The 24,951-nt window shown below is 30.2% G+C and overlaps 3 protein-coding genes across 4 annotated transcripts in view; 1 reads left to right on the top strand and 2 right to left on the bottom strand.

The window, feature by feature from the left end:
- Positions 1-4,201: 4,201 nt before the first annotated feature.
- LOC133790803 (uncharacterized) lies at positions 4,202-6,190 on the bottom strand. The gene is made up of 2 exons (XM_062228579.1): positions 5,662-6,190; positions 4,202-5,387 (listed from the first exon to the last, which is right to left on the bottom strand). Exons 1-2 carry the CDS (start codon positions 5,988-5,990, stop codon positions 4,733-4,735), a joined length of 984 nt encoding a protein of 327 aa, XP_062084563.1. The 5' UTR covers positions 5,991-6,190; the 3' UTR covers positions 4,202-4,732.
- A 5,284-nt stretch (positions 6,191-11,474) lies between these two features.
- On the bottom strand, positions 11,475-15,364 carry LOC133790805 (kinesin-like protein KIN-14U). Of its 2 annotated transcripts, XM_062228580.1 has the most exons (10): positions 14,389-15,364; positions 14,208-14,291; positions 13,951-14,112; positions 13,751-13,857; positions 13,468-13,649; positions 13,194-13,358; positions 12,883-13,101; positions 12,670-12,707; positions 12,465-12,592; positions 11,475-12,389 (listed from the first exon to the last, which is right to left on the bottom strand). In XM_062228580.1, exons 1-10 carry the CDS (start codon positions 14,609-14,611, stop codon positions 11,763-11,765), a joined length of 1,935 nt encoding a protein of 644 aa, XP_062084564.1. In that variant the 5' UTR covers positions 14,612-15,364; the 3' UTR covers positions 11,475-11,762. The 2 variants fall into 2 exon arrangements, with proteins under 2 accessions (XP_062084564.1, XP_062084565.1); XM_062228581.1 differs by lacking the exons at positions 14,208-14,291; positions 14,389-15,364 and having other exon boundaries at positions 13,768-13,857; positions 13,951-14,088.
- A 243-nt stretch (positions 15,365-15,607) lies between these two features.
- Positions 15,608-24,951, top strand: part of LOC133791422 (uncharacterized) — a 67,031-nt gene continuing 57,687 nt past the window's right edge. The window contains exon 1 of the mRNA XM_062229352.1: positions 15,608-15,713. Coding sequence (XP_062085336.1) covers positions 15,608-15,713 — 106 coding nt within the window. The remainder of the gene's footprint in view (positions 15,714-24,951) is intronic.

Here is a 24,951-nt window from a genome sequence, read left to right on the forward strand (position 1 = left end):
GATAGGAGGGTACGAGGTTTTATTGTTGGCCGTCAGGGCGGAGGTGACAACTGGAGGAGTTTTCCAGTGTGTCCTCGGTGCAGGCGACGACATCAGGGTGAGTGCCGGATTAGGGCATGTTTTATCTATGGGAGTGCCAACCATCTGAAGAAGGACTGCCCACAAGCTAAGAAAGAAGAGCCAAAGTAGGGAGACAGTCTCGCTCCTACCAGGGTATTCGCTTTGACTCAGACTGAGGCGGAGGCTAGTCCCTCAGTTGTGACAGGTCAGATCTCTAGCGCTGGTTCCTTGTATACTGCATTGATTAATTCAGGGGCTACCCACTCATTTGTATCTGCTAGGGTGATAGACCAACTTTGTAGACCTAGTATTGTGTATGCTAGGGGTTTCCAGGCCAACCTTAAATTCCCTTCGGCCATGCACCCAGGCAGCAGCTCCAACGACTAACACATCCGAAGAAGCTTCACTCCAACGTGACCTAGCTGGCCCAATTTGAAGGCCCAACACCTTCAACTCCTTTCCTTTCAGCAAGCCAATGTGACCAGCCCAATTCTCTTCTCAGCAACATCACACGCCCCTCATCATTCCGTGTCCAATCCAGCAAGCTTCTCCCAAGCTCTCAGCGGCCCAAAGGCAGCGCCCAAGCCCGATTCGGCCCAAAGAGCCCAGCTGCCCAACAACTCTGCAGCCTGCCTACGTGTCACGTTTTCATTGGCTGGGAGTGGGTGAAAACCCTCTTGTACCATCAACCACCTTTAACCCATATTTTGTGGGTGTTGTGCCTTGCAAAATTGCAATTTTGAGCTTTAAAGCTCATCTTTTTTTTCTTTTTTTTTGAAAAAGAGCATTTTGACCATACACCAAAATAGTTAGGTTAATATTAATAATAAGATTTGATTTTTCAAAATCATATTTTATTATTAATATTTCAGATTTATTTTGTAAACCTCATTTTATTGTTTAATTTCTTTTTAGTCATTTTCTCCATCTATAAATAGAGACTCTTTCTTCATAATAGGTATGTAATTTTTAGAGTAAAAAAAACTATAACAAAATTTATACTCACTTTCTTTTCATATTTTCTTCTTAGAATTTTGTGAGAATCATGAGCATAATGGCCTAATCTTCCTATGAATGTTAGGGATGATTCCATATGCTAGTGATGCTATTTTGCTACTTTGATTTACTATGTTCTTAATGTAAAATTTTTAAGTTATTTATGTTATTTCATTTCCATCTTTATTTTGTTATCTTTATTTACTTATGCTAATAGTATATAGGATTAGTCATGCTCTTTCTATGTACTTCTAATTAGTAAAAGTAATATTGATACCTAATTTTATGTCTAATCTTCTATTGCATTATTGCCTTTGGGTATTTTGTCATTTTTAGATTTTTCATAAGATTAACATTGTGCTTTTAAAGTAAAGAACTTTATAGCTCAAATAACTTTTGTTAGAAAAGAATATGGGCTTTAATGTTAAATTTTCTAAGTAAATATTGGGATGTGAACTATTTACTTGTGTATTTTTGTAAATCAAGTAACCAAGTAACTAGACAAGCATATGGATGATTCTTGAAACCTTTCATTTTCTCAAACTCTTGATTACATCTTACATTTATTTCACTTATCTCATTTTATCACTTTATCAAAAAGACAATACCAAAATCTCAAACCTCTTTTCATTTACAATTTTATTTATTTCTTGTTATTAACTTTTTGTGTTATTTTCTACTAATCTTTGATTTTAGATTACCTCCTTGTGGATCGACCGCCCGATCTTACTACAACTACCGCTTAGTGGTAGTCACATTTTGGGCGTTAAACAGATTTCTCATAAGATTTATCTCATCTTTCCATGGTAAAGAATAATAATCACTTTAATACATTTTTGTGAAACATATTTGTGCCTCAATGTTAAATCTTCCAAATGAATAGTTGGGATGTGAACTACTCATTTGTGTAATTTTTATGAATCAAATATCCAAATAAATAAGTATGCATATTGGTGACTCTTGATCCTTCCCACTTGTTACCTATTGTTACATCACACTTTAATCTATCTTTATTTCTAATCTTTAAATCTTAAAAACAACAAAAATATCACTTGTTCTATTTTCCTCATATTATTTATCTCAAAACTTTATTTATTGATTAACTTTAATTCCTTGCCTCCTTGTGGAATCGACTGCCCGATCTATACTACAACCACCGCTTAGTGGATGCACGTTTTGGGCGTTAAACAAATTTTGGCGCTGTTACTAAATGTGCCTTTGTTTTGGTCTAGTTTCTTTTCTTTTCTTTGGCATTTTCTTAGATCGTTAGGGGGAGAGAGAGTAACTCTTTTTTTTTTTGTGCATTGATTATGTTTTTGACCTACGATGGTTACTTGTGTTAGTTATGTGCGTTTGGTTATATTTCGCAGGGGGAGTCATTTTGGGACTCTTTTAATTATTTGTGGATTTAAGAACTAACTTGCTTTGGTAGGGTCTTTTAAAAATTAGATATGCTTTGTCTATAAAATTGCCAAAGTGGGAGATTGTAAATCCTAAAATTGGCAAATTTTATAGAGATATTTTTATTTAAAAGATGATTTTAAATTCCTTTTATTGTGATTTTCGAAAATAATATGTTGGATTAATTCGTAAGGTTTGCAAATAATTCCTTATTTAGTTTAACATTCTCACAATATGTTTATAAAATGAATTTGTATCTTGGTTTTATAAAGAAAATATTATGTGTTTATTCGAATTCAATTCTAGAATATTTGTCTATTGATTTTCGTATTGCTCAAGATAATAAACTTCATGAAATACAATCCTTGAAGGAATTAATTGTTATTTCTATCTTGAGAAATTTGATATGACGCAGGTATTAGCCGTCCCTGTAAAATTCGAGTTTGTCGGATCAAAATCAACTAAAAATGACAAATCTTCATTAATAAAGAATATCTTCAAACATTATTGCTTTTATTGGAGATTCTTTCTAAGCCTTTATGTGCACGAAATTATCTTCTAGGCCTTGAGAAAAAGTGAACTTTTTGGTGCATAGTTTGTGCGTGAATTGAAATATTTGTGAAAGTTCTTAGTTTGTAATCAAGATCAGTGTATTCACGTGTTCTTGTAGTAAAATGAGTGTTAGTTTTGTGGTGAGTCTATACCACATTCATGAGTGAATAGAAGTTGTAATTTGAACACAACTCTTATAGTCTTCGGGAGAAGATTTTTACAAGCCTTGCATCGGGAGGATGCAAACACTCGCTGGTCATTGAAGGGAGTTCAAGTGGTTACACATTTCAATCAAAATCATATTAGTGAAGAGAAGTACAACAAAGTTGCGGCAAATCTTAAGAAGGAGTCTTGTTTTGTTTAAGTCAATATTTTGTACTTGTGATTATTTATTAATCAATTTTATTCTCTAGCGCGTGGCCCCAAGGAGTAGGATATCTGAAGGGGTTTCTAAACCTTGTAAAAATTTGTTGTATTCTTTATTGTTATTGCACTATCTTTTTATTGTGTTTAGTTTCTGTCGTGACAAGTTCTTATTCTGTTTCGACAGATCTGAAATCTGTTTCAATATTTAATTACCATTCTGCACTTTAATTAACCAAAAGAAAGAGGTTATGAGTTTCAAACTTGGATTTTGCTTACTAATTTAGTTAATTTAATTAATTTAGTAATTACTATAAACGGATTTTCAATAATAATAAGGAAATAAAATATACGGTACAACTTAAGAGAAAAAAAAAAAAGAAAGTGGTCATATTATGTAGTTTTCTTAAATGTCACATGTTACATGAGTTATGAATTAATTTGGGTCTAATTTGATCAAAACTCTCATGTTAGTTGAATGATTCCCATACCACTATTTTTATTTTATTTTATATTTAAGAAAAGATAGCATACCACTCTACTGATTATATGTAAAAATACCACAATACCCTTTTTCTCATTAAAAATAAATAATAAAATTAAGGATATGGAATTCCTGAGTAATTTTTCAATAATATTGTAAAGTTCCCATTCATAGTAACATTTCAGCAACAAATTGCAGTCATTCAATCATAATTTCGTGTTCTTTCTTTAAAAAAAAAAAGTATAATTCATATGGATATTAATCGACAAGTTTATTTGCTCTTTAGCTTAAGTCTGTTCCTGTACCAAACAAGACATATGAATTCTTAATTTTACTAACTTGTACTCAAAATCAACACTGATATCAATTCAATTGCAGAAGGGAAAGAAAATGTAATTATATCAAGAAAGTTACACATTTATATAATCATACCTCATTTTCAAAAAGGAAATGCAAAAAAAAAATGCATCTGCTACAACAACTATCTCACTCGATACAGTGATCACACAACGTTACAATAAATAAATCTAAGCATAAAGATTATCCAATTTGCATTCAGAACTTACACAATATCATTTTCCTGATCCAACTACAAACAAAACAGAAAGCAGGAGTCTCACTTGTCAGCAAATTCTGTGCAAACTAGTGATGCATCAAGAGAATGCACTGTTAGATTCTGACCTGCTTCTCTTTCAAATAATTTATCAACAGGAGTAAGACTTGGCCTTCTAAAAAATGTCGTTACAGCTACCAATGGCAATGCAACAAGAGCAAGGCAAAGGAAAGCATCCATTCATAACATTCTCTTTGATCTTTCTAACGAGGATCCAGGATCCACAATTCCACAATCAAAGTAAGAAATAAGTTATCAAAACTCTAAGCCTTGAACCGCCTAAACCCGAACCAGATCTCATAGTGATTGAAAAGCAAGCTATCATGTGTATGCTTCCCAAGATACTCAAGCCCCAAACTAGAGAGCCGCTTGGTACACTCCTCTCCCCCTAACCGTGAACAAAACTTAACATTATGGGAAACGAAGATGCGCCCATCATGGAGTTTAAGCTTACTTGCTAATCTCTCTAGTCCAACCCAAACAAGCTTATCAGGCATGTGGAGGAACACAGCACTAGCATAGATCAAATCATAGACAACTCCTGAGCCAAACTTACTGAATTCCATGTCCTCACCTCTCACAATCAAAGGGCGCTTATGCAATAGACCTTGGGAAGGAAGCTCATACCTAAAAGCAGCCATTAATGACAACTCGTCTCTTTCAAGGCAGTGGAAGTGTTCAGGCTGGAGATACCGAATAAAATGCAACCCAACTCGAAGGGTGCCACAACCAATCTCTAGAACACGCGAGTTGGGTCTGAGGTGGGAAGACTCGGCAAGAAACTCAAACACATCTCGCCCCCCTGCCCATGGCTCACCATAGTTGCTATGGTGCTCTTCAACAAGGAGCCCACCAGGGCATGGAAGTGCAGTGTGATTGTCTGCTTCGGGTCCTTCATAGTGAGAAATTCCCTTGTAACTATAATTTAAAAAAATGAAAAATTTAGTTCAAAAATTAGTACAGAAAGCAAATATTCAAAGTTTGGATTCCCTTCGAGTTATCTAAGCTAGCCAAAGCTGAGTTCGAATTTAAAGATTCTATATTTTAAATGCACAAATCAATATAACTCACAACTCCCGAGCCCAAATAACACAATTAAAACATAAACAAATCTACATATTCAAATTTCAAACAGACAGGGGCAAAAATGCAAACATTATATACAGAGAGAGAGAGAGAGAAGATTACGGACTTTATGAGATCTTGGAGCTGTTCAGCTCTTGTGCGAGGGTTAATGCCCTTTCGAAGCACATTGTCCTGCATATGCAGCCCATTGATTCGGATCTGATCTTTCACCCACTCCACATCGTCTTTGCTCGGAGATATCCGCTCCGCCACCGAAAAGGCGGAGTTTTCAACAACAGCGCCATCGATCACTGGGGTTCGAACAGTACCTACGGCGGAAGGGCAATCGCAGGAGGAGAGAGACAACAGAAGGAAAATAATAGCGATGGCTGAGGCTGCCAGAATGAGCACCGGTACCGTGATCACTACGCCCTTCGCCGGCGTCGACGTAGCCATCTGTGCGTGATTGAAATCTGTGGTCTCTGAGACTCGGACCTCTTCTAGTTGTTCGACTTCTGAGAAAAAATGGATAGTGTCAATTTGTGTAAATAACAGTAAACATAGTGTCGGATTGATTACGGAGTAAGAGATTCGGGTTCTTCTCAAAACGACGCCGTGTCCGTGGTGCAGAGGAATTAATCGCTATTTTTTTATTGGTTGGGAAAAACAAAGTGTGTCGCTAAGAATGTCGTTTTGGGGAACGTGCGGGCTTGTGAGAAAGACTCCTTGAAAAGGTGGCACCATACTAGAAGAAAGCAACAAATACCAACTCAAACAGATTGTTGCTTATCTAAAAAAACATAAAGAGATTGCTTGTTGTCGAAGATATATATATATATATATATGTAAAGTACCATTTATTTTTAGTCTATTTTAGGTTGCTAACCTATTAATTATCAATTTTAGTTTTAATTTTGTTTTTTGGAAAATTTATCATTTATATGATAAAAAGTTATCAAAGTTAAAAAAACTTGAAAAGATGAAAAAAAAAACCCCAAGAAGAAAAAACTGACCTACGTAGTTTGTGGCAGTTTTACTTTCTTCTTTTACAAACTCCATTTATAGACCATTAATTTGAATCTACTAATTAATTTTATCATATTCCTATTCTAATTATTATTAATTTAAATTCAAATAAAAGATATTATATATTTATATTTAAACAAATATCTTTTAACACATACAACATTAATATATTTAATAAAAGAGATATTGGCTACTAAACTTTACAGATATTGCAATTAATTATCTAAGGTTTCATCTTATCAAATTCATTAGATGTTAAATTTTTACAATCGATCTAATTCAATTAACTTATTTTAACTGTTCTGATTTAATCTAATTATCAATTATATTATATCAGTTATATTTATTGGATATATCCTTTGCTTATGTATTGAATTAAATTAGTTCCATCTAATTTTTTGGAGTCTTTATTTAGATGAATTTATTCAAATAATTTATAATAATATTGTAAATAGAAATATTAATTTGTTCAAAATGATATAACATCATACTAATTCAATATAAATTATAAGTATAATTCTAATTAAATAAATAAATATATTTTAAAAATAGATCAATTTTGTTGTATTAGACTTTTACTTTTATCATCTAATTATAATTAGATTTTTTACTCGATCTAGTTTGAATTTTCAAAAATCAAATTTCATCTAATCCAATCATAATTTAATATCTAATTTTTGGCCATCACTTATAATTGAATTGATTAATTCTAATTGGATCCAATAATTTATCCACACCCCCAACTACCTAAGTAAAAAATTTGATCGTAAAACTACTTAAATACACGAGCGGACCCAACTACTTAAAAGCATAGCCCCCCAAGCTTTTATATACTTTTTAAAAATTTGAAAATAAATAAATATACGTATATATTTTATATAATGCCCCTCATAAAAAAAATACATTTACAATAACCTGTCATAATATTTATCTCTAGCTCCTGTCCGGCGGATCTACCTTAGGCCCAGGGTTGCCAACTCACTTTGTTACTATTTTTTTTACTCTTAATGTAATTTTATTTTTACATTTTGGTCCTTTATGTTTAGATTTTTTATAGTATGTCCATGATAAATTTTTTTTTCTTATTTAATCTTTAGATACAATGTCAATATATTGCCCTATATATAGATATATTATTTAATCATTGCAAATATTTTTACAAATACATAAACCTTGTATATTTAATACGATAATTTTAATCTTCACCACCAATGAAAAATAATTGGGTCCACCACTATTGTTTAAGTAATCAATTTTCTTGCAATTAACTCATTGTCAATAAGTCAATAGTTAACATTCATTGTATAGGATACGTGACAGTCTCTAATTTGTCCAAATTATTATTAATTATTAAATATTTTAGACAATAAATCTTAGAGAAATGAAAAACTCTGGAAAGATGTAAGATTAGTCCAAACTGAGCTTCACCAAATAGAAAAATAATCATATGTGAAAATCAATTAAAATTTATAAGTTACTATGATATGCTTATATATACAATAAAACCTCTTTATACTAATAATGTTGGGACTAATATATTTTATTAACTTAATATAATTATATTTATAAAATGTTGGAAATATGCTAATTTAAATCTAAATTAAATAATAATTGATAAAACATGTCAAATTCAATTTATAAATATTGATAAATAAAAATGACATAAAAATATAGCTACAATATATATATCTATATAATGTTGGAAATATACAAAGTTATTTTACAAGTTTAAATTGATAAATAATTATACCATAATTTTTTAGTATGTATAAAATAGTATATATATATAAATATATTTAATATTAACACAATTATTACTTTGTGGATGCATATTTTCTAAATGCGGGACCAACAAATATTATAACTTATTACAATGTAAAATTTATTCCTATTTATAACTGGTCCTAAGTTAGGACTAAAACATTTTGTGACTATATGAAAGTTATTTCAATATAGAGTAACACTTTATGAAAGTTTTACTCATATATAAATATAGAGAGAGAGAGAGTTTTCCTTCTAGTAGAATAGATATAACATTATCATTTATTGTATTAATGGTGTGCTTACTTATGTGATTAAGGAACGGAGACTTGTTTACTTCCCTAATTTTTAGAGTTATAACCATTATTGGTTAATTAGTTATTATACAACAGTTTTATAACTTTTCTGTTGTAAGAGTCTTTTGTCTAAAACAAACTCTTGTTAGCTTATATATATATATATATATATATATGGCTAACTCTCTTCTTGTACTGATATATTGAGTGAAATACAAAGAACAGAGAGCGTTCTTCTTGAATGATCATGGAAAAAACTTTGGCTAAAGGGGGAAAGGGATCAATCAACAAAATCTAAGCTCTTACAGCATGAAAGGATTCATTAAGACCTGTTAAAAACTGTAAGACTTGATCTTGATTCAGAAAATGAAAGTTATCAACAGAGGCAACACAAGTACAAGGAGTTCTAGGCCTTAATTGATTGATTTCATCCCACATTGATTTGAGTTTAGTGAAATAAGCACTTACAGAATCATCACCTTGATGAAGACTAATGAGACTTTCATTGAGTTCAAAGATTCTAGGGCCATGGCAAACGCAACATGTGAGCTCACTTGGTTACTCAATATTCTCCAAGACTTCGACATTCATCACAAACAGCCTGCCATTCTCTTTTGCGACAACAACGCTGCCATTCACATCTCCGAAAATCCTGTCTTTCACGAGCGTACAAAGCATGTTGAAATAGACTGTCATATAGTCCGAGAGAAAGTTCACAATGGCTCCATCAAGCTCATTCATGTTCCATCCAAAAATAACCTTGCTGATCTTCTCACAAAAGCTCTATTTCCAACTCACTTCAGGGAGTTGTTATCCAAGATGAGTGTAAAAAATCTCTACACTTCATCTTGAGGGGGAGTTTTAGAGTTATAACCATTATTGGTTAATTAGTTATTATATAACAGTTTTATAACTTTTCTGTTGTAATAGTCTTTTGTCTAAAACAAACTCTTGTTAGCTTATATATATATATGGCTAACTCTTTTCTTGTACTGATATATTGAGTGAAATACAAAGAACAGAGAGCTTTCTTCTAATACTAATTTTTGTTAAGAATGAGAATGAAATATGTGAGACCCGTACCAATTTAAGATTGAAGAATGAGATTAGAAATCCCATGAAATTTGGGAGATTGCCATTTCCTACTCAAATTATAAAAAATTATTTTTGTCCTTATTTAATTAAACTTGAATACAATTTAAAAAATATATATACATATTATTTTTAAAAATATTTATAATATATATTTTAAGATAATATATCATTTTTTTTTAATAAAAGAGCATATATAATGTATTAAATTAATAATTTAAATATTTAATATTAAATATTTTTTATTTGATTCAATAAAAAGTAATATAAATACATTAATTAAATATTTGCCAATTTTCATTTGTGTTTTATTTAAAATTACTAATTTATTTTATTTATAATATATTTTAATTATATATTATATTTAAAAACTAATAGAAAAATAAATTAATATCAAAAGTTAAAAATAGATTTAATTATAATATTTATATATAAAATTTAGCTTATAAAAGTTATACTTTAATCAATGACATTTTTGTAACTTACGAATAATTTATTTTGATTTTAAAGTAAAATAAAAGGTTTATACATTTTTGGACCCTGTGTTTTTTCACATTACCTGTTTGGATCATGTGTTTTGACAAATGACTTTTTGGACCCTATATTTTGTAAAATTGTTAAAATAGAACCCTAAACCCGATTTTAGTCAATGTTTTCTCAACTAAAATTACAAATAATTTATCAAACTAACAATTCAGAACAAAAATAAAATCATTATGCTTAAAAACTGTGTTGTTATATTCAATTTTTTCTTCATCAAAATTGAGTTTAGGATTCCATTTTAACTATTTTACAAAATATAGAGTCCAAAAAGTAATTTGTCAAAATACAAGGTCTAAACAGGTAATGAGAAAAAATACAGGGTCCAAAAAGGTATAAATCCTAAAATAAACACATCAATGAGAATATTGGTGATTTCCATTTTAATTATTGCAAATTAAGTAAACAACTTATTCTGACTTCAATTCAGTAATTTGATTGACCTTCTGACTTCAATTCAATAATTCGATTGAAGGTCAATTTGATTACTAATGATTCCGATTGTACATCATTTCATTTACGTGCAAGTAATGCACCATAAAAGGGATATAATTGAAGAAGAGAAACCATTTAATTTTCTTATGAATAATAAAGTAAGGCATTTGTAATTTAAATTATATATCGAGAAAATAATATTAATTGTAATGTTAAAAAAGTTATGCACACATTAAATGAGGTAATATGAAATGTATTAACAAAATGTAAAATTCCCTAATAATATTAATTTAGAATCATTATTATTTGGGATATAAACATGGAAAAAATCTTTCTAAAAATATTTTACCAATAAAAAATCACATATATACTTTTTAATTTTTTTTAAGTAATTTATTTAAAGATTTGGTTTATAATGTATAGATTAGATTAAATTTGTTTTGATTGAATTTTTGACAATATCAAATTTTCTATTTATCCTTGTCCAATTCATTTTGATTATATATTAAACTTGAAAAACAAAACAGTAATTGCTTTTTTATATTTGAATCTCTAATTAAATATTAATGTATGTTAAACAAGAAGTTACAAAATCAAGGTATAGTGTCTCCTTTCAAATATTATGAGCTTTTAAGATTGATCTGTCCAAAGCCTGAATTTATATATGAGGATAACATGCTTTCGACAGTTGGTGGGCCACTTGACACTTTCTAATTTCTGGTTTGAACCGGGACAGTTGATGATTCAATTATTACAGTTAAAACTTCTAGCAAAAAATAAACAGACCATGTGAACAAATAATAAATTTATCTTAAAATTATACATAATTTAAGAAAGAAAAAAAAACACCCCATCAAACAACAAGTCGTTTGTTTTTAGGGGAGTAACAAGACTTGAGTTGAAGCACCACCATTGCACCACCATTATAATATAATGGTACATATATATGTATAAATATTCAAATCAATATATAAACCCCACCCCACCAAAAAAAGAGAAAAAGAAAAAAAGCACACATTTTACAAATACCACACAAGATTACTCTCTAAAAGTCAAGCATTTTATGTCTTCTCACACTTTAAATCAGATTAGACATCCTTCTTCTATGGCGACTTAGTGTAGCTCTCAAATTTGAATCAGAAGATGTTACCATCCTACTTTTGGGCAAGGATGTTGATTTGGAGTCTGAGCCATTGCATTTTGGGCTCTCAACAATGTTGTTGACGACAACATCATCATTAGTCTCAGCATGTTGTTTTTTCCTGTTTGAGTTTTGTAAAGTTGCTTTGAATCGACGATCTGAATAACTTATTGATTGAGAAGTTGTAAAATGGATAGTACTTTTGGTCCCTGATCTCAGAACTCTTGCTCTTCCAACAATTTCTCTTTCAGACGCACTCTGCCTTTCGCGGCTGGCTACTGTCGAAGTCATGAACCTTGGCAAAGAACTAGAAATGATTCTTCTAGTTTCTTTATGGGATTCTTTTACTTTCTTTAGATCTTGTTTTGGACTTAAAAGCACCATTTCTTCTTCTTCTTCGTGTTCAAGTGGTTGTTGACCAGTGTTTGAGTAAAGCTTTTTGTTCTCATTTAGTATGAATTCAACCTTCTGTATTTGCTTCTTAACTTTCTGGCATTCTTCTTCAGCTTCTCTCATACACTCTTCAAGCTCGTGGATCCTTTTCTCCTTTTGCTTCTTCAGATCCTAAAGTAATTGCTAGGAGTTAGCATTGATTATTGCTCATGCATTTCATAAAGGCAAAAAGAGACATGTATGTACCTCCACTTGTTCTCTGTTGTATTCTACTGCTCTTGCTCTTTTTGCAAAGCACAAAGAGCATATTGTCTCTCCAACATCTTCTTCACAAGGGCTGACATGAACAAGCATCAACACCTTCGACGCATCGCCTATAACAATTTAATTATAAATACCATAAGCTGTTTCATAAGATGGTCTACAATGGCTGCATGAAAAGCTTTCTTACCTAATGAGTCCTTGAGAATTTGAGTTAGTTTACTATTCCTGCAACCAGAGAGATACAATAAAATTAGGTATGACAGTTGGACCAGCAGAAAAAGGAGCATTACAGGATCAATCCATGTGCATCTCTGATAGACCCTTGTTAAAGATTGCATCTTTTTTAAGAAGATAAATAAAAACTAAAGCTGACATTCAAAGTACAAAGTTAGTTAATTACCTGTAAGGAACATGACCACGCTTCCTTCTTAGAGCAGCAATAACATCCCCCAAAGCTGAAAGAGAAAGATTTATGGCCCTCCCTTCATCAAGTGTTAGCCCACTAGCTCCTGTTTTTAGTAATCGTTCACTTCCTCCGAGGTCAACCATCCACAGTTTGCTTAGTTCTGTTTTAGCTCCAGCTCCATTCCCATGCCGGAATATGGTTATCCTTGTTAAGCTAGATATATAAAGCTAAACGGATAACGTGACTGTCAAACTAAATAACTGCAATGAACTTTTCTGATATAAGTAACTAGATCTTGAACCCACCAGTGAGACCTGCTGGATGTTTCATTGACATTTGTCCATGAAGTAGATCGAGCTCGCTTCCCCTTGTTGTACCACCATTTGGCTTTAGCATAATCAAGGATTTGCACTTCTGTAAGCCCTTCAATTTCCACACTCCCCTTTGGATCTGTTTGAATGTTGAGATTGCTGCAATCAAATAGCTAAATCATAGTCAAGCAACCAAAGAAATAACCTTTGCCTCTGTCATCTTCTGTAAGGAGTTGAATACAAAACAAGAGATTTTACTTAGTTTTACCATCTAATTACAGGTTCATATACTCTAGAAGTTGGCCTTGGAGCGAGGAGATCTCTCAGACTGCCCATGTATACCTCCAACATACTCATGGAAACTTTTAAGTTTTCGCCTTCCAACGAGGCTTGGCGAAAGAGTTCTTTTAGTGCTCGAGGAATGATCCCCGGCTGCTCATTGGTGCCATCCTGCATATTCATTTCAGATCAGCTCTAATTTGAAGGCCAATGCTTGAATTTGCCGCCACTTGAATGCAACAATTACACATTTAAAAGCCTCAATTACTAACCATTGTAAATGTCTTGCCTGTGCCAGTTTGACCATATGCTAAAACCGATACGTTATGGCCATCTAGTGCAGATCTCAGAATCGGTTCCACATCAACAAAAACATCTCCTGAAGTGTTTTTAAGCAGAATTATCTTTCACTACTAGAATATTAGACATAAAGTAAAACTAGGGGAAAATAGGCATGATTTTGGACTCTCACCTTGGTTTACTTGTTGAGGAAAGACCTTGTCAAATTCAAACTCTTTTTTAGCCCCAGCTGACTTCACTATAATCTTCTCTGTTCCAATTGAAATGGGTTCTTGATTTTTTCGTCTTTCCACAGCAAGGAATGGCCGAACTCGACAAAACACTCGAATGGTGCCTGATCATTTTGCCCAACAGAAAGATTTAAAGCAGATTAAAAATGCCCTTTGGTCTTTAACAGCCTGATCAATAAACTAACAAAAAATCCACTACCTTTGATGTCCAATATCTTATTCAGTGCTTCTCTCCGCTTCTCATTCCACAATCTATGCTTTAGCCTCAATTGTTCAATTTCTCCTATGAAAGCAACACAGTTTATATTTTAGTATAATGTAAATGACCTCCAATGTTTAAACTTAAGACAATAATTGACTGATATTTGAAAAAAATCTACCTTCAAGGTCTGATATGGACTGAAGGAGTCCGCACTTCTCGTACTCGGGTAGAACACTTACGTCTGTATAGATTGTAGAAAGGGGAGCAGAATCAGGCGATTCAGAAGCTAATGGAAACCCATCAGGGAAAACTGGATTTGCTTCCATGGGAGATGATTTCAAGGACTCTTTTACGTTAACTGAAGGCAATGAGATCTGTTCATTTTCAGTTGATATTAACATTTCTCAGACAACTCAGAACAAACAGTTGGACACCCTTTAAAGGACTTGGAATAGAGAGAGCCAGAGAGTAGAAATAAGATCACTTTGCGTAAGTAATACCCCAAAAAAGAAAAGCAGAAAATGAAGAAGTATATATACTCTGTTTATCAAGACCATAAAGTTTATAACTTAAAACAGAGAAAAGAGGTAAAAACGGTTTATGAACATTAAACAAATAACGACGAGTATTAATTGAAGCATTTATTACTTCCACAAACTGACACACTTGAATCCGTATGAAGGAATCCCATAAAGCACTTTAAGTGCTAGTAATGGAAACTAAAACATTCCAATAAAAATATATGAAAAATTTAAGAGTTCCAAGAACCCTAGATCATACCCAAAAAGAATAGCTGATCAATAAAACTGCATTTTTCTAAGAAAGAAAAGCAGCCAAGAAGTTGAGAAACAGAGCATAAAGAAAAAAAAAATCCAAGAAAAGTTTGAAAAGCCCAGATGAAAAAAAGGAAAAAGAGCAAGTGTGTATGAGTTACTTTCAATGATTGAACACTCTAATGACCCAGAATAAGAGGTGATATAAGCTCAGGTACAGTTCAAGGGTCTCACTTAGCTTAATATAATACCATTTAAATAATTATGTTTTGTTTCTTCAGAGATATTCTTTTTGGTTGGTCTTAGATCTAAAAACTGAACTGTAAAGTTGTTTTCGCAGACCAGAGAGAGAGAGAGGAGCGTGTTGAGGGGCAAAAGTGGAACAGAAATGAGAAATCTCAATGGATGTTTCTTGGTCCCAGAACTCACTAGTAATAGTTTTATTTACATTAACCTTTCATTGGAGCTTTACAAAGCTTTGACCAAAAGTGAAGCTAAAAAGAACATGAATTAATTGTCTACAGTGCATCCAATCCTAAGATGCTGACATGGCAGGTTAGATGGCCAACAGCATTGTTGTTTGATGATGTGTCAACTTTTTATTGGATGACGTGGTGTAGTAGAATGGAGTTCAGTGCAGTGGATTTTGTCCTTGTGGTTTCTTTTACGCTTTTTTTTACAGAGAACTACGAAAGACTTGCCGTTAACGGAAAAGCTGTAATAATGGCGGGTAAGTGAGACTGGTATTCTTTGCTTTGAAAACTCATTTATTTATTTTAATCTTTCACAAATATTGGTTCTGCTGATCAATAATAAAAAAACATAAACAATTTTTTTTATTGTTTGAAACTATATATTTATTCTTTTTAATAATAAAAATGTAAATTTTGTAAACAGTTTAAGTCATTGTATACCTAAATCTCATATATAACCCGATTATAAAAAAATAATTAAAAATAACATCCAATTTAATTCTAATCAAGCTTATTAATAAAATTTTAATTAAAACCCCAAAATAATACAAATTAACAACATTTAAATATAAATACATAATTAATAGAACTAGATATAAGTAATGTGTAATGCAATACACATTTCTTTAGTTTTATTTATAGAATTTATTAATTATTTTTATTAAATTTATATTAATATTATATAAATTTTAAATAAATATCCTATTTTAATTAAATAATTTATTTATTTTTGTTTAAGTTTGCGTTTGTTCTAGTTTTTAAATTTGGGAGTAACAACAAGAGATTATATATTATATGTTTAATGTAATATTAAATATTACACGTGGATTTTAAATTTAAGTTTCTTGCTAGTTTTTTTTTAAAACACAATTGTTGCTAATTGAAAGCAGATTATATTATATGTTTAATATGATATTATTCTAATAAGTGGGTTTATGTTTAATTAAATTTTATTTAAGTTATAAAACGTATGATTTTATTATTTTAAAATAATTATTATTGTAAAATATTTTAAAAATATTATATTTTAATTTGTTTAATTATTTATTATTTTTAAATAATTATCACGGTAAAATATCTAAAAAATATATTATTTTAATTTGTTAATTATTTATTATTTTTACATAATTATTATTATAAAATATCTCAAAAATATCATATTTTAATTTTTAAGATAATTTATTTTATTTTATTTTATTTAAGTTTAATTGATGTTTACAAACTCCCCTTAAATATAAAAATATTTTGTTATATATAATAATATTCTGTTAAAGTTAACATTAAAAAAATAAAAAACCGTTAAAACCAAGAATTTCCGTTATCTACACACTTATTATATATAAGAGATATTTGAAAATTTTATTAAAGTTATTTTAGTATTAAATTTGACTTTTTTTTTTAAATTAATAGAAATTTCATTTAGTGGTACAAGGATATAATCCATTACACGTCGAACACATAATCCTCATAAAAATTGTGAATGAAATAAAAAACTCCTAAAAAAAATACAAACTCTTCGACCAAAAATCTATTGATGTTCAAGTGAAATTCAATGTGAAGGAATATTTATTATCCTTCGTATGGGAGCTTTTACATATCATGCGAATAAATTGTAACAAATAAAAAAAATCCATCAAATGATCGCAAGTGAACAAAAAAATCATTATTGATACTACAACAAAAATAGTTCCACAAATACATACTAGGTGCAACAACAAAACAATATAAGAAATTGGCCAAAATGCAATATGCAAACATGTCATCACTAACGATTCTTCAACCACAATATGTATCTTCACCACTTTCCTCGACCTTTGACATTTTGCAACCCTAAAACAGCCAACACCAAACGTGAAGTAAAAACTATAAATCTAAGACACCTCACTACTATACCATCCAACCCGAGCACCACCACGACAATGGAATTCAATGATGAAGCTCTAGCCGACAACTAAGGGAAAAAAAATTATAGAGAGGAAAGAAAAGGAAATCCAATTAAAGATGACTTATAAATATATAAGTTTAACTAAAATTATGACAAATATTATATTAACTCTATTTTGACAATCACAAGATATACTAATTACTCTATTATTTTTTAAAAACTTAATAATATATATATAGTATTTATTAAAAACTCACAAGTATAAAACAACATAAACTTTTTTTTTTAAGTATGATATCAAAGGCTGAAGAGCATCTCTAAAAATTAATGCTATTTTTTTTCTTTGGAAAAATGATTTATTATACGGAAAATTCTACAAAATAATTTACATTAAACTTATATTTATATATAATACTAGGTAGAAGTAACGTGCAATGCACGTTTGCTTAGTTTTAAAGTTGTAAACATTGTTTATAATTTTAATAAAAACTGGTTCACTGTTTTTAAAATATATATATATACTAGGTATAAAATACGTGCAATGCACGTTATATTTCGGTGAAGCAAAATATAGAACATGATGCCTCCATTTGGTGCCTTGTTATGTGCACGTACAAAGCACGTGCTATAGCATTGTAAAATCATCATCATTATAAAATTATCATAATCAAATAAAAAATACTTAAATTATTAAAATATTCTTCTAATTTAAATAATAATTTTTACACAAAAATATGGGGAACTAAATTCATAAAATTAAAAATTAAAAAAAAAGTCATAAAATAAGTTATTTTGAAAAAAACCATAATTTTGTAAACTTGTTAAAAAAAACCCATAAAAGATGTAATTTGTCAAACAAAAATTACAAGCCCAAGCCCACATTCTATCTAAATCATATTTCAGATCCTAATAAAATAAAATTTTAGATCTCAATCGTCATCCCCAATTCTGAAGGATTAATGATGACTTATAATTTGAGGCATTTTTTGTGTGTTTGAATACGTTTGGGTCTTTTTTTTTTTTTTTATCTTTTGGTTATATTCTTCTCTGTATCAGTATTTCTCTGCAAACCAAATTGAGATATAAAAAATGAAATCTTTTGGATTGAAAATTGTGAAAAGTACTTTAGAATGGGTGACATAGGCTCTGGATGCTTCTTCTGCTGGAGCTATTGTTTTTGGAGTTCATATTGGCAGTACTCCACTTTCTCAAATTCAGCTTCTGTAAAAATTTTCCTATGTTTTTTCTTCCCGGTATTTGATCTTATTATATTTATTGTTTGTTTGTTTTTAGGTCATTATTTTTTGGAAGGTCTTCTGTTCGTGGTGATCATTTTCTTGTTATCCCAGAAAAGTTATAAACTCTCTAAACGACCTTTGACAGATAAGGTACTTGTTCTAAAAGTCAGATTCCTATTATATGCATCTATGTGTACAGATACATACATATATATATAATATTTATATAAGATAATATTTATGTATTTGTAATGTGTTACTCAAAAGGTTGTGTACTCTTGAAAGGATGTGTACTTCTGAAGTGCTGTATTGTTTAATTTTTTTAACATTAATTATTTGATTGTGTAAAGAACCAATTATTGTATTTTTTGGGAATAGAAGCAATTGTTCAGTTTGGATGACTTATCTAAATTTAACTTTTTTTTTTAGCATATTTTGTTAAAGTCGTACCAAATTCTGTTAAACCATACCAAAATCTGTTAAATACCAAACACCGTTAGATAGCCATTTATATAATAGGTAAGATAATAGAATAAATTATAGTTCTATAGTATATATAAATATTTATATCAATAATATTTATATGACATTGTTGACGCGGTTCTTCGCCAATAGGAAATTTAGAAAAGAAGAGAAAGGGATTAGTGCTAAAGGTGAACCAAAACAGATATATGATCTTAGGAAAAAGAAATGGCTATTCGAGACACGTTTTTTAAGTGGTTCGAAGGTTAAAATCCTTCTACTCCACTAGTCGATATTATTACTATATTCAGGGGATACAATTATAGGGTCTTTGTTACAAGAGAGAATCCAACCCTTATCAACTCCCAAGGTCTCCATATTTATAGGAGAAGGCACCTGGGAGTTGGTAAGAAGGCCATCCCGTGACCTTCTTACCCATCATGTCGACTCTGTGACATTCATGATTAATTCTTAAACCTGACACATAAGTGTGGTCAAATCAATAGGTAAGGGGATAATGGGCCGCACGGCCCAACCTAGTTGAGGATGTCTGAATACGCACGTTCCTGCTGTGTGTCCGAGAAGTCAAGGATATATCAGACACGTGATGTCTGATATATGCACGTTTACCTTGCGTGTCTGACTTTATAAAGGGTCACAGCCTTCAACCCCAACTCGTACTGTGGGCTGGATGCTTGACTCGACCTTCGGTCGTCGTAGCCCGGACTCTGTCTTTAAGTTATCAGAGGCGAACCCCCAACCAACCTCGAGCTAAGGAGGTATGACCTTACGATGCAGCACTGGTGGCGAGGGATGTCCACGAGATAATCAAGGTTAGGCCGCAGCTCAGCTTGCTAATCAGCCCGTGGGAAAATCAGGGCGTACAGACATATAAACACAACTTTCACACATATATATATTTACATGGCTACATGACATATATATAAAATACAATAATATTTAAAAAGACATTAATAATAAAAATAAAATAAGAATAGAAAAAGTCATAGTGTAGACAATATTATACATGCATCAACTATTTTTAGTTTCTAATGTATCTCACAATAACCTTTGGTGAATTTGATGAAGAAAAAGAGCTCAAATCATTTGATAAAAAACAAATTATCACACAAATTTATAAGATAAAAAAAATGATATGTATGACTTTATTATTTTTAAATAAATATGATTTAATTATTTAAATTATCATAAAATATATTTAAAATATTATATTTTAGTTATTTAATTTATTTATTTTTGTTCTAATTTTTAAATTTGGTAGTGACAACAAAAGATTATATATTATATGTTTAATATAATTTTAAGTTTAAATTTAATTAAATTATATTTAATTTATTAAATATAGAGTTTATAATTTTTAAATAATTATTATTGTAAAATATTTCAAAAATATTATATTTTAAATTGTTTAATTACTTATTTATTTAATTTTATTTAAATTTAAGTTATTCTTTCAATCTAAATCTAACGTTAAATATAATAATATTTTGTTAAATATAAAAATATTTTGTTAAAGTTATAAAAAATAAATAAAACACTGTTAAAACAAAATATTTTTGTTATTTAAACACTTTTTAATAGTTTTATATAGATATAAGGGTAGGTAAATTTTTGCAAAGTATCATTTTGGTACCCTCTGTTTTCAACAATGCTCATATAGTACCCTGTATTTTAAAATCGTACATATTTGGTACCCTAAACTCAAATTTAATTAATAAAATTTTACCAATTTAATCAAACTGCTGGCAATTATGTAAATTCCAAATTTAAATTTAATTATTTAATTACATATAACTGATGATAGTTTGATCATATTGACAAAATTTTATCTATCAAATCTGAGTCTGAGGTATCAAATATGCATAATTTTAAAATACATGGTACCATATGAGCATTATTGAAAACAGAAAGTACCAAAATGATATTGTGTAAAAACATAAGATACCGAATGAGTAAATTCCCTAGATATAAAGATATAAAAGGAAGCATGTATATAATAACTAAAATACTAATTACAGAAAATAGTATAATTAAGTCTGATCGATCTGATCTGTGCGTGGCCAAATTTCGCATTGATTGAATGTTGTTATGATCAGTAATTTCCACGTATTCATCATCTTCTTTTTTTTTTTCATCTTCTTCTTCGATATGATGATCAAATTCAAAACCCATCATGTTTTCTACATTATTCATACCAAAGTAAGGCCTAACAACAATTTCAAAGCAACAATTTCTCTTTGTTAATTTCTTGTTTCCAGTTTATTTATTTATTTATTTTATTTTAAATAGCTTTTCTTAATTCAGCTAATTAATAAGCTAGCTAACCCATTCCATTCCCAAGTAGTAGTAATAATAATAATAATAATTTACCTTATAAACATAGCTGGCATAACGTCTCTTATATATATATATATATATATATATCGATCATTCATTAATTTGCAGAATAAGACTTTAATGTAATATTGCATGTCCAGACGCTTACGTAAGACCACCTAATTAAAGAAATATTCAAATTGGTTTCAGTCAGTTGATATGTAATTTATTATAGAAGACATTATCTCTACGAGATGTTTTTTTTAATAAGATTATTATTAATTTAGGAAAAATTAAAGACTGATTTATGTCAAGATTAAATTACCTCTGGCAATCTTGAAAACAAAGTAGTTAGCATCTTGCTAGGTGGACATTGTAATCCTTCCCATAATGTATTAGTAAGTTCCTGTAGTCAACAATAAAACGAGTTAGTAATTTTAATAATGAATTAAGACAGAAAAAACATCGCAACACGTTTATTTATTAATTTTGTTTTTTTTTTGTATGTATAAATATACTAGGTTTATATATACACCAACGTAAAATTCTTGGTGGACAAACACTACAAAAAAAAAGTCGATGTAAGTCGGTATGTACGTAGTGACCTACAATGACGATAAAATGCAGTTGTAATAGTAGGTGTTTAATTTTTTTTTAAAAATTATTTTTAATATTAATTAAATTCTAGTTGTAACGTCTTCCTAATTCAGGACTGTTACACTATGTGCTTTAAATTGTGTCAGACTTGCTAATCAATTCAACTTGTAACTAAGGTTGACCTCAATGATTAGGGTTAAAATTTTTGGTCAAATGAACTGTTGACTTTTTATTTAAAAAGTGTAATATCCAACATTTTCATAATACATTTATTTATAATAAATCAGAGTTCTAATACATAAAATGTACAAGTTTACAAATTTAAGAAATAATAATGGAAAAATAGTGTTTAAAATATGATTTTATGTTTTTAATGAGATTAAAGAGAGAGAAACTTGAGTAGTCAAGTATTGGACCCAAATGTCATATAATTTTAATTGAGGATTTTTATAAAATTAAGAAAGTTTTGCTAAAGGGCTTATTTGAAAAGAATTTTAATATTTTGGGTTCAAGTGTAATTTTAAAAATAATTTTTAAAAAAAAAAAGAAGAAAAGGCTTCAGCCTTTCTTTTTTACCCGAGTCTCTCTCTCTCTCCTCAGAAAACCCCTCTCTCTCTCTCTCTCTCTCTCCTCTGCGTATTACTGTTGTCGACGACGCAGGAGTACTTTCCGGCCATCATTTTTAGCCACGCGCCGGACCGTTGGATTCAGAGGCCTCCGAACTATCGACCCACGCGGGAATCTAGAGCTCACTCGCCGATTAAACGCCTCAACCACTCGATTTAAGTTCGGCCACCCCGCGACTTCAAAGTTGCGATTCGGCCACCTCGGGCATCCGTTTGCCGATCCGTCACCACCATCGTGCTCCTCGTGTTGTGGGCTTCAAAACCCAATAACTTGTTCCTACATCTACCATAGTTGGGTGGTGGGCCCACCACGAGCCACCGCGATCCACCGTAGACCGACGGTCGAAACTTAGTGTTCGAAGTTCCGAAGTACGTTTTGAGTCTTAGAAAATCATCGTTTTACTTATTGTGGAACCCGATCATTTTGGTATAATTTCTTTAACCTATATATTGTGATTGATTAGAGTAATTGTTATTATGTGTATTTATAGTATATAATTATATATTATTGATATATGGAATATTTTCTGTAATTTACTGGCTGTCTGGGATTATATATATTTTTAATACAGGTTTTGATTTTGGAATTGTCCACTTTATAGCCGTTGTGCTGTCTAATTTTCTAGAAAATATTAGATATTAAATAAAGTATAAAAATACATATTTAATTGATTTTATATTAATATGGAAATTATTATGATTAAGTAATTTTAATTATTATTGTTATTATTTTGTTAAGTAAATCAAGAATACAGATTCATATATATATATATATATATATGAAAAGTATGATTTATAGTAAACCTATTATCTAACCATAATTATTGTATATTAATATTTGAATATTAAAATAATATCAAATATTAGTTTCTTACAGTTATTGATATTTGTAAGACCAGTGAAGTTTGGAGAAAGTATATTTATTATATCACTAGAATTGATATTATGACTAATTAATAATAATATAAATATTTATATTTATATTATTATCATTATATTGATTATTACAACTTTATGTTAAAAATATGATTTCTTTTATAAAATGACTATTTGAATATATACATCCATATACGTATTGCTATTGAAGTATTTTGTTATTAATATCGAAATAAGTTTAATTATAGACGATAATTATTATTTTTGTTGGGATTATTATTATTATTATTATCATAAGGGTACATTATCTTATGAGCAAGGTTTAAAGCATGGTTTTATATGAAGAGTTATTTGCATTACGTTGATAATAATTTATTATTATCATTTATATAGTTTCTGGTATTATTAATATACACTATCAATAGTGTATATTTATGATTTTGATAGAATTTAATAAATGATGTGCCTTGAATAGGATTTGTATGGATTTGATTGATTGACTCTTGGTGAGGAATTTTAAAATAAGCTAAGGACCTAAGGTAAGTAAATCTCACCTTTTGTGCTTAAGTGTAAGATGCATGACTACATTGATTGTGTACATCTGATGAGTTAAGTATGGTATGATGATGATGCATATGATAAGTATGTGAAAAATGGTTATATGAACACCATAAGGGTGTTGTGTGATATGTAATTGATGAATTCTGTGATATGTGAAAGATGTCTTACTTGGTTAAGAATGATATGAATTATGTGCAAGTATGTGTTCTTATGTTGATGGATATGTGGATTACTCTATGTTCATGATTTGTTATATGTTATGATATATGAAGCGTTTAAGTTTTTAGGCTGGAAACCTTAGACCTGAGCCATAGCTCTACGTTAAGGTATAACAACGCCACCAACCCAAAGCTTCATGTATTATGACTAAAGATGTTTTGAGTTATATGAGATGTGATACAATGCCTTGATTGAATACCATCAACATGAGTCATGAACACGAACATTGGCATTTCAGCATCAGCATGTATGCATGGCATGTACAGTTATGTGATACATTATCATGTGATATAAGACCATGCATATGAATATGAGAAAAGTTATGAAATGTCTTGAAAAGTCTTATGTAAAGTTAAACATTTTAATGACACAAGGCTTAAGCAAAGTGATAATAAGATGTTTAAAAAGGGTGCCACTGTTTTGATGAAGCAATCAAGTAAGTTCAGTAAAGAAGACGGAAGTCTATAAGACTTATAGTGGCTGCCCACTAGTGTGGGCTAGGTCAGAGTTGACCATTCAGATATGTTTGCCATGTTTCCGTCTTTCTCCTCCATATGTGTAATAAGTATGGCAGCTATGGCAACGATGAAATGAGTGTTATGATGAGCCTAGCTGAGATGATGGCTAGCCGGAGGAGAACCCATGGGATTCTATATGATATGTGTAACAAGCCCTGCAGGCATTGGCTGAATCA

The sequence above is a fragment of the Humulus lupulus genome, chromosome 7 (assembly GCF_963169125.1).
Source record: "Humulus lupulus chromosome 7, drHumLupu1.1, whole genome shotgun sequence".
NCBI classification, from domain to species: Eukaryota; Viridiplantae; Streptophyta; class Magnoliopsida; order Rosales; family Cannabaceae; genus Humulus; species Humulus lupulus.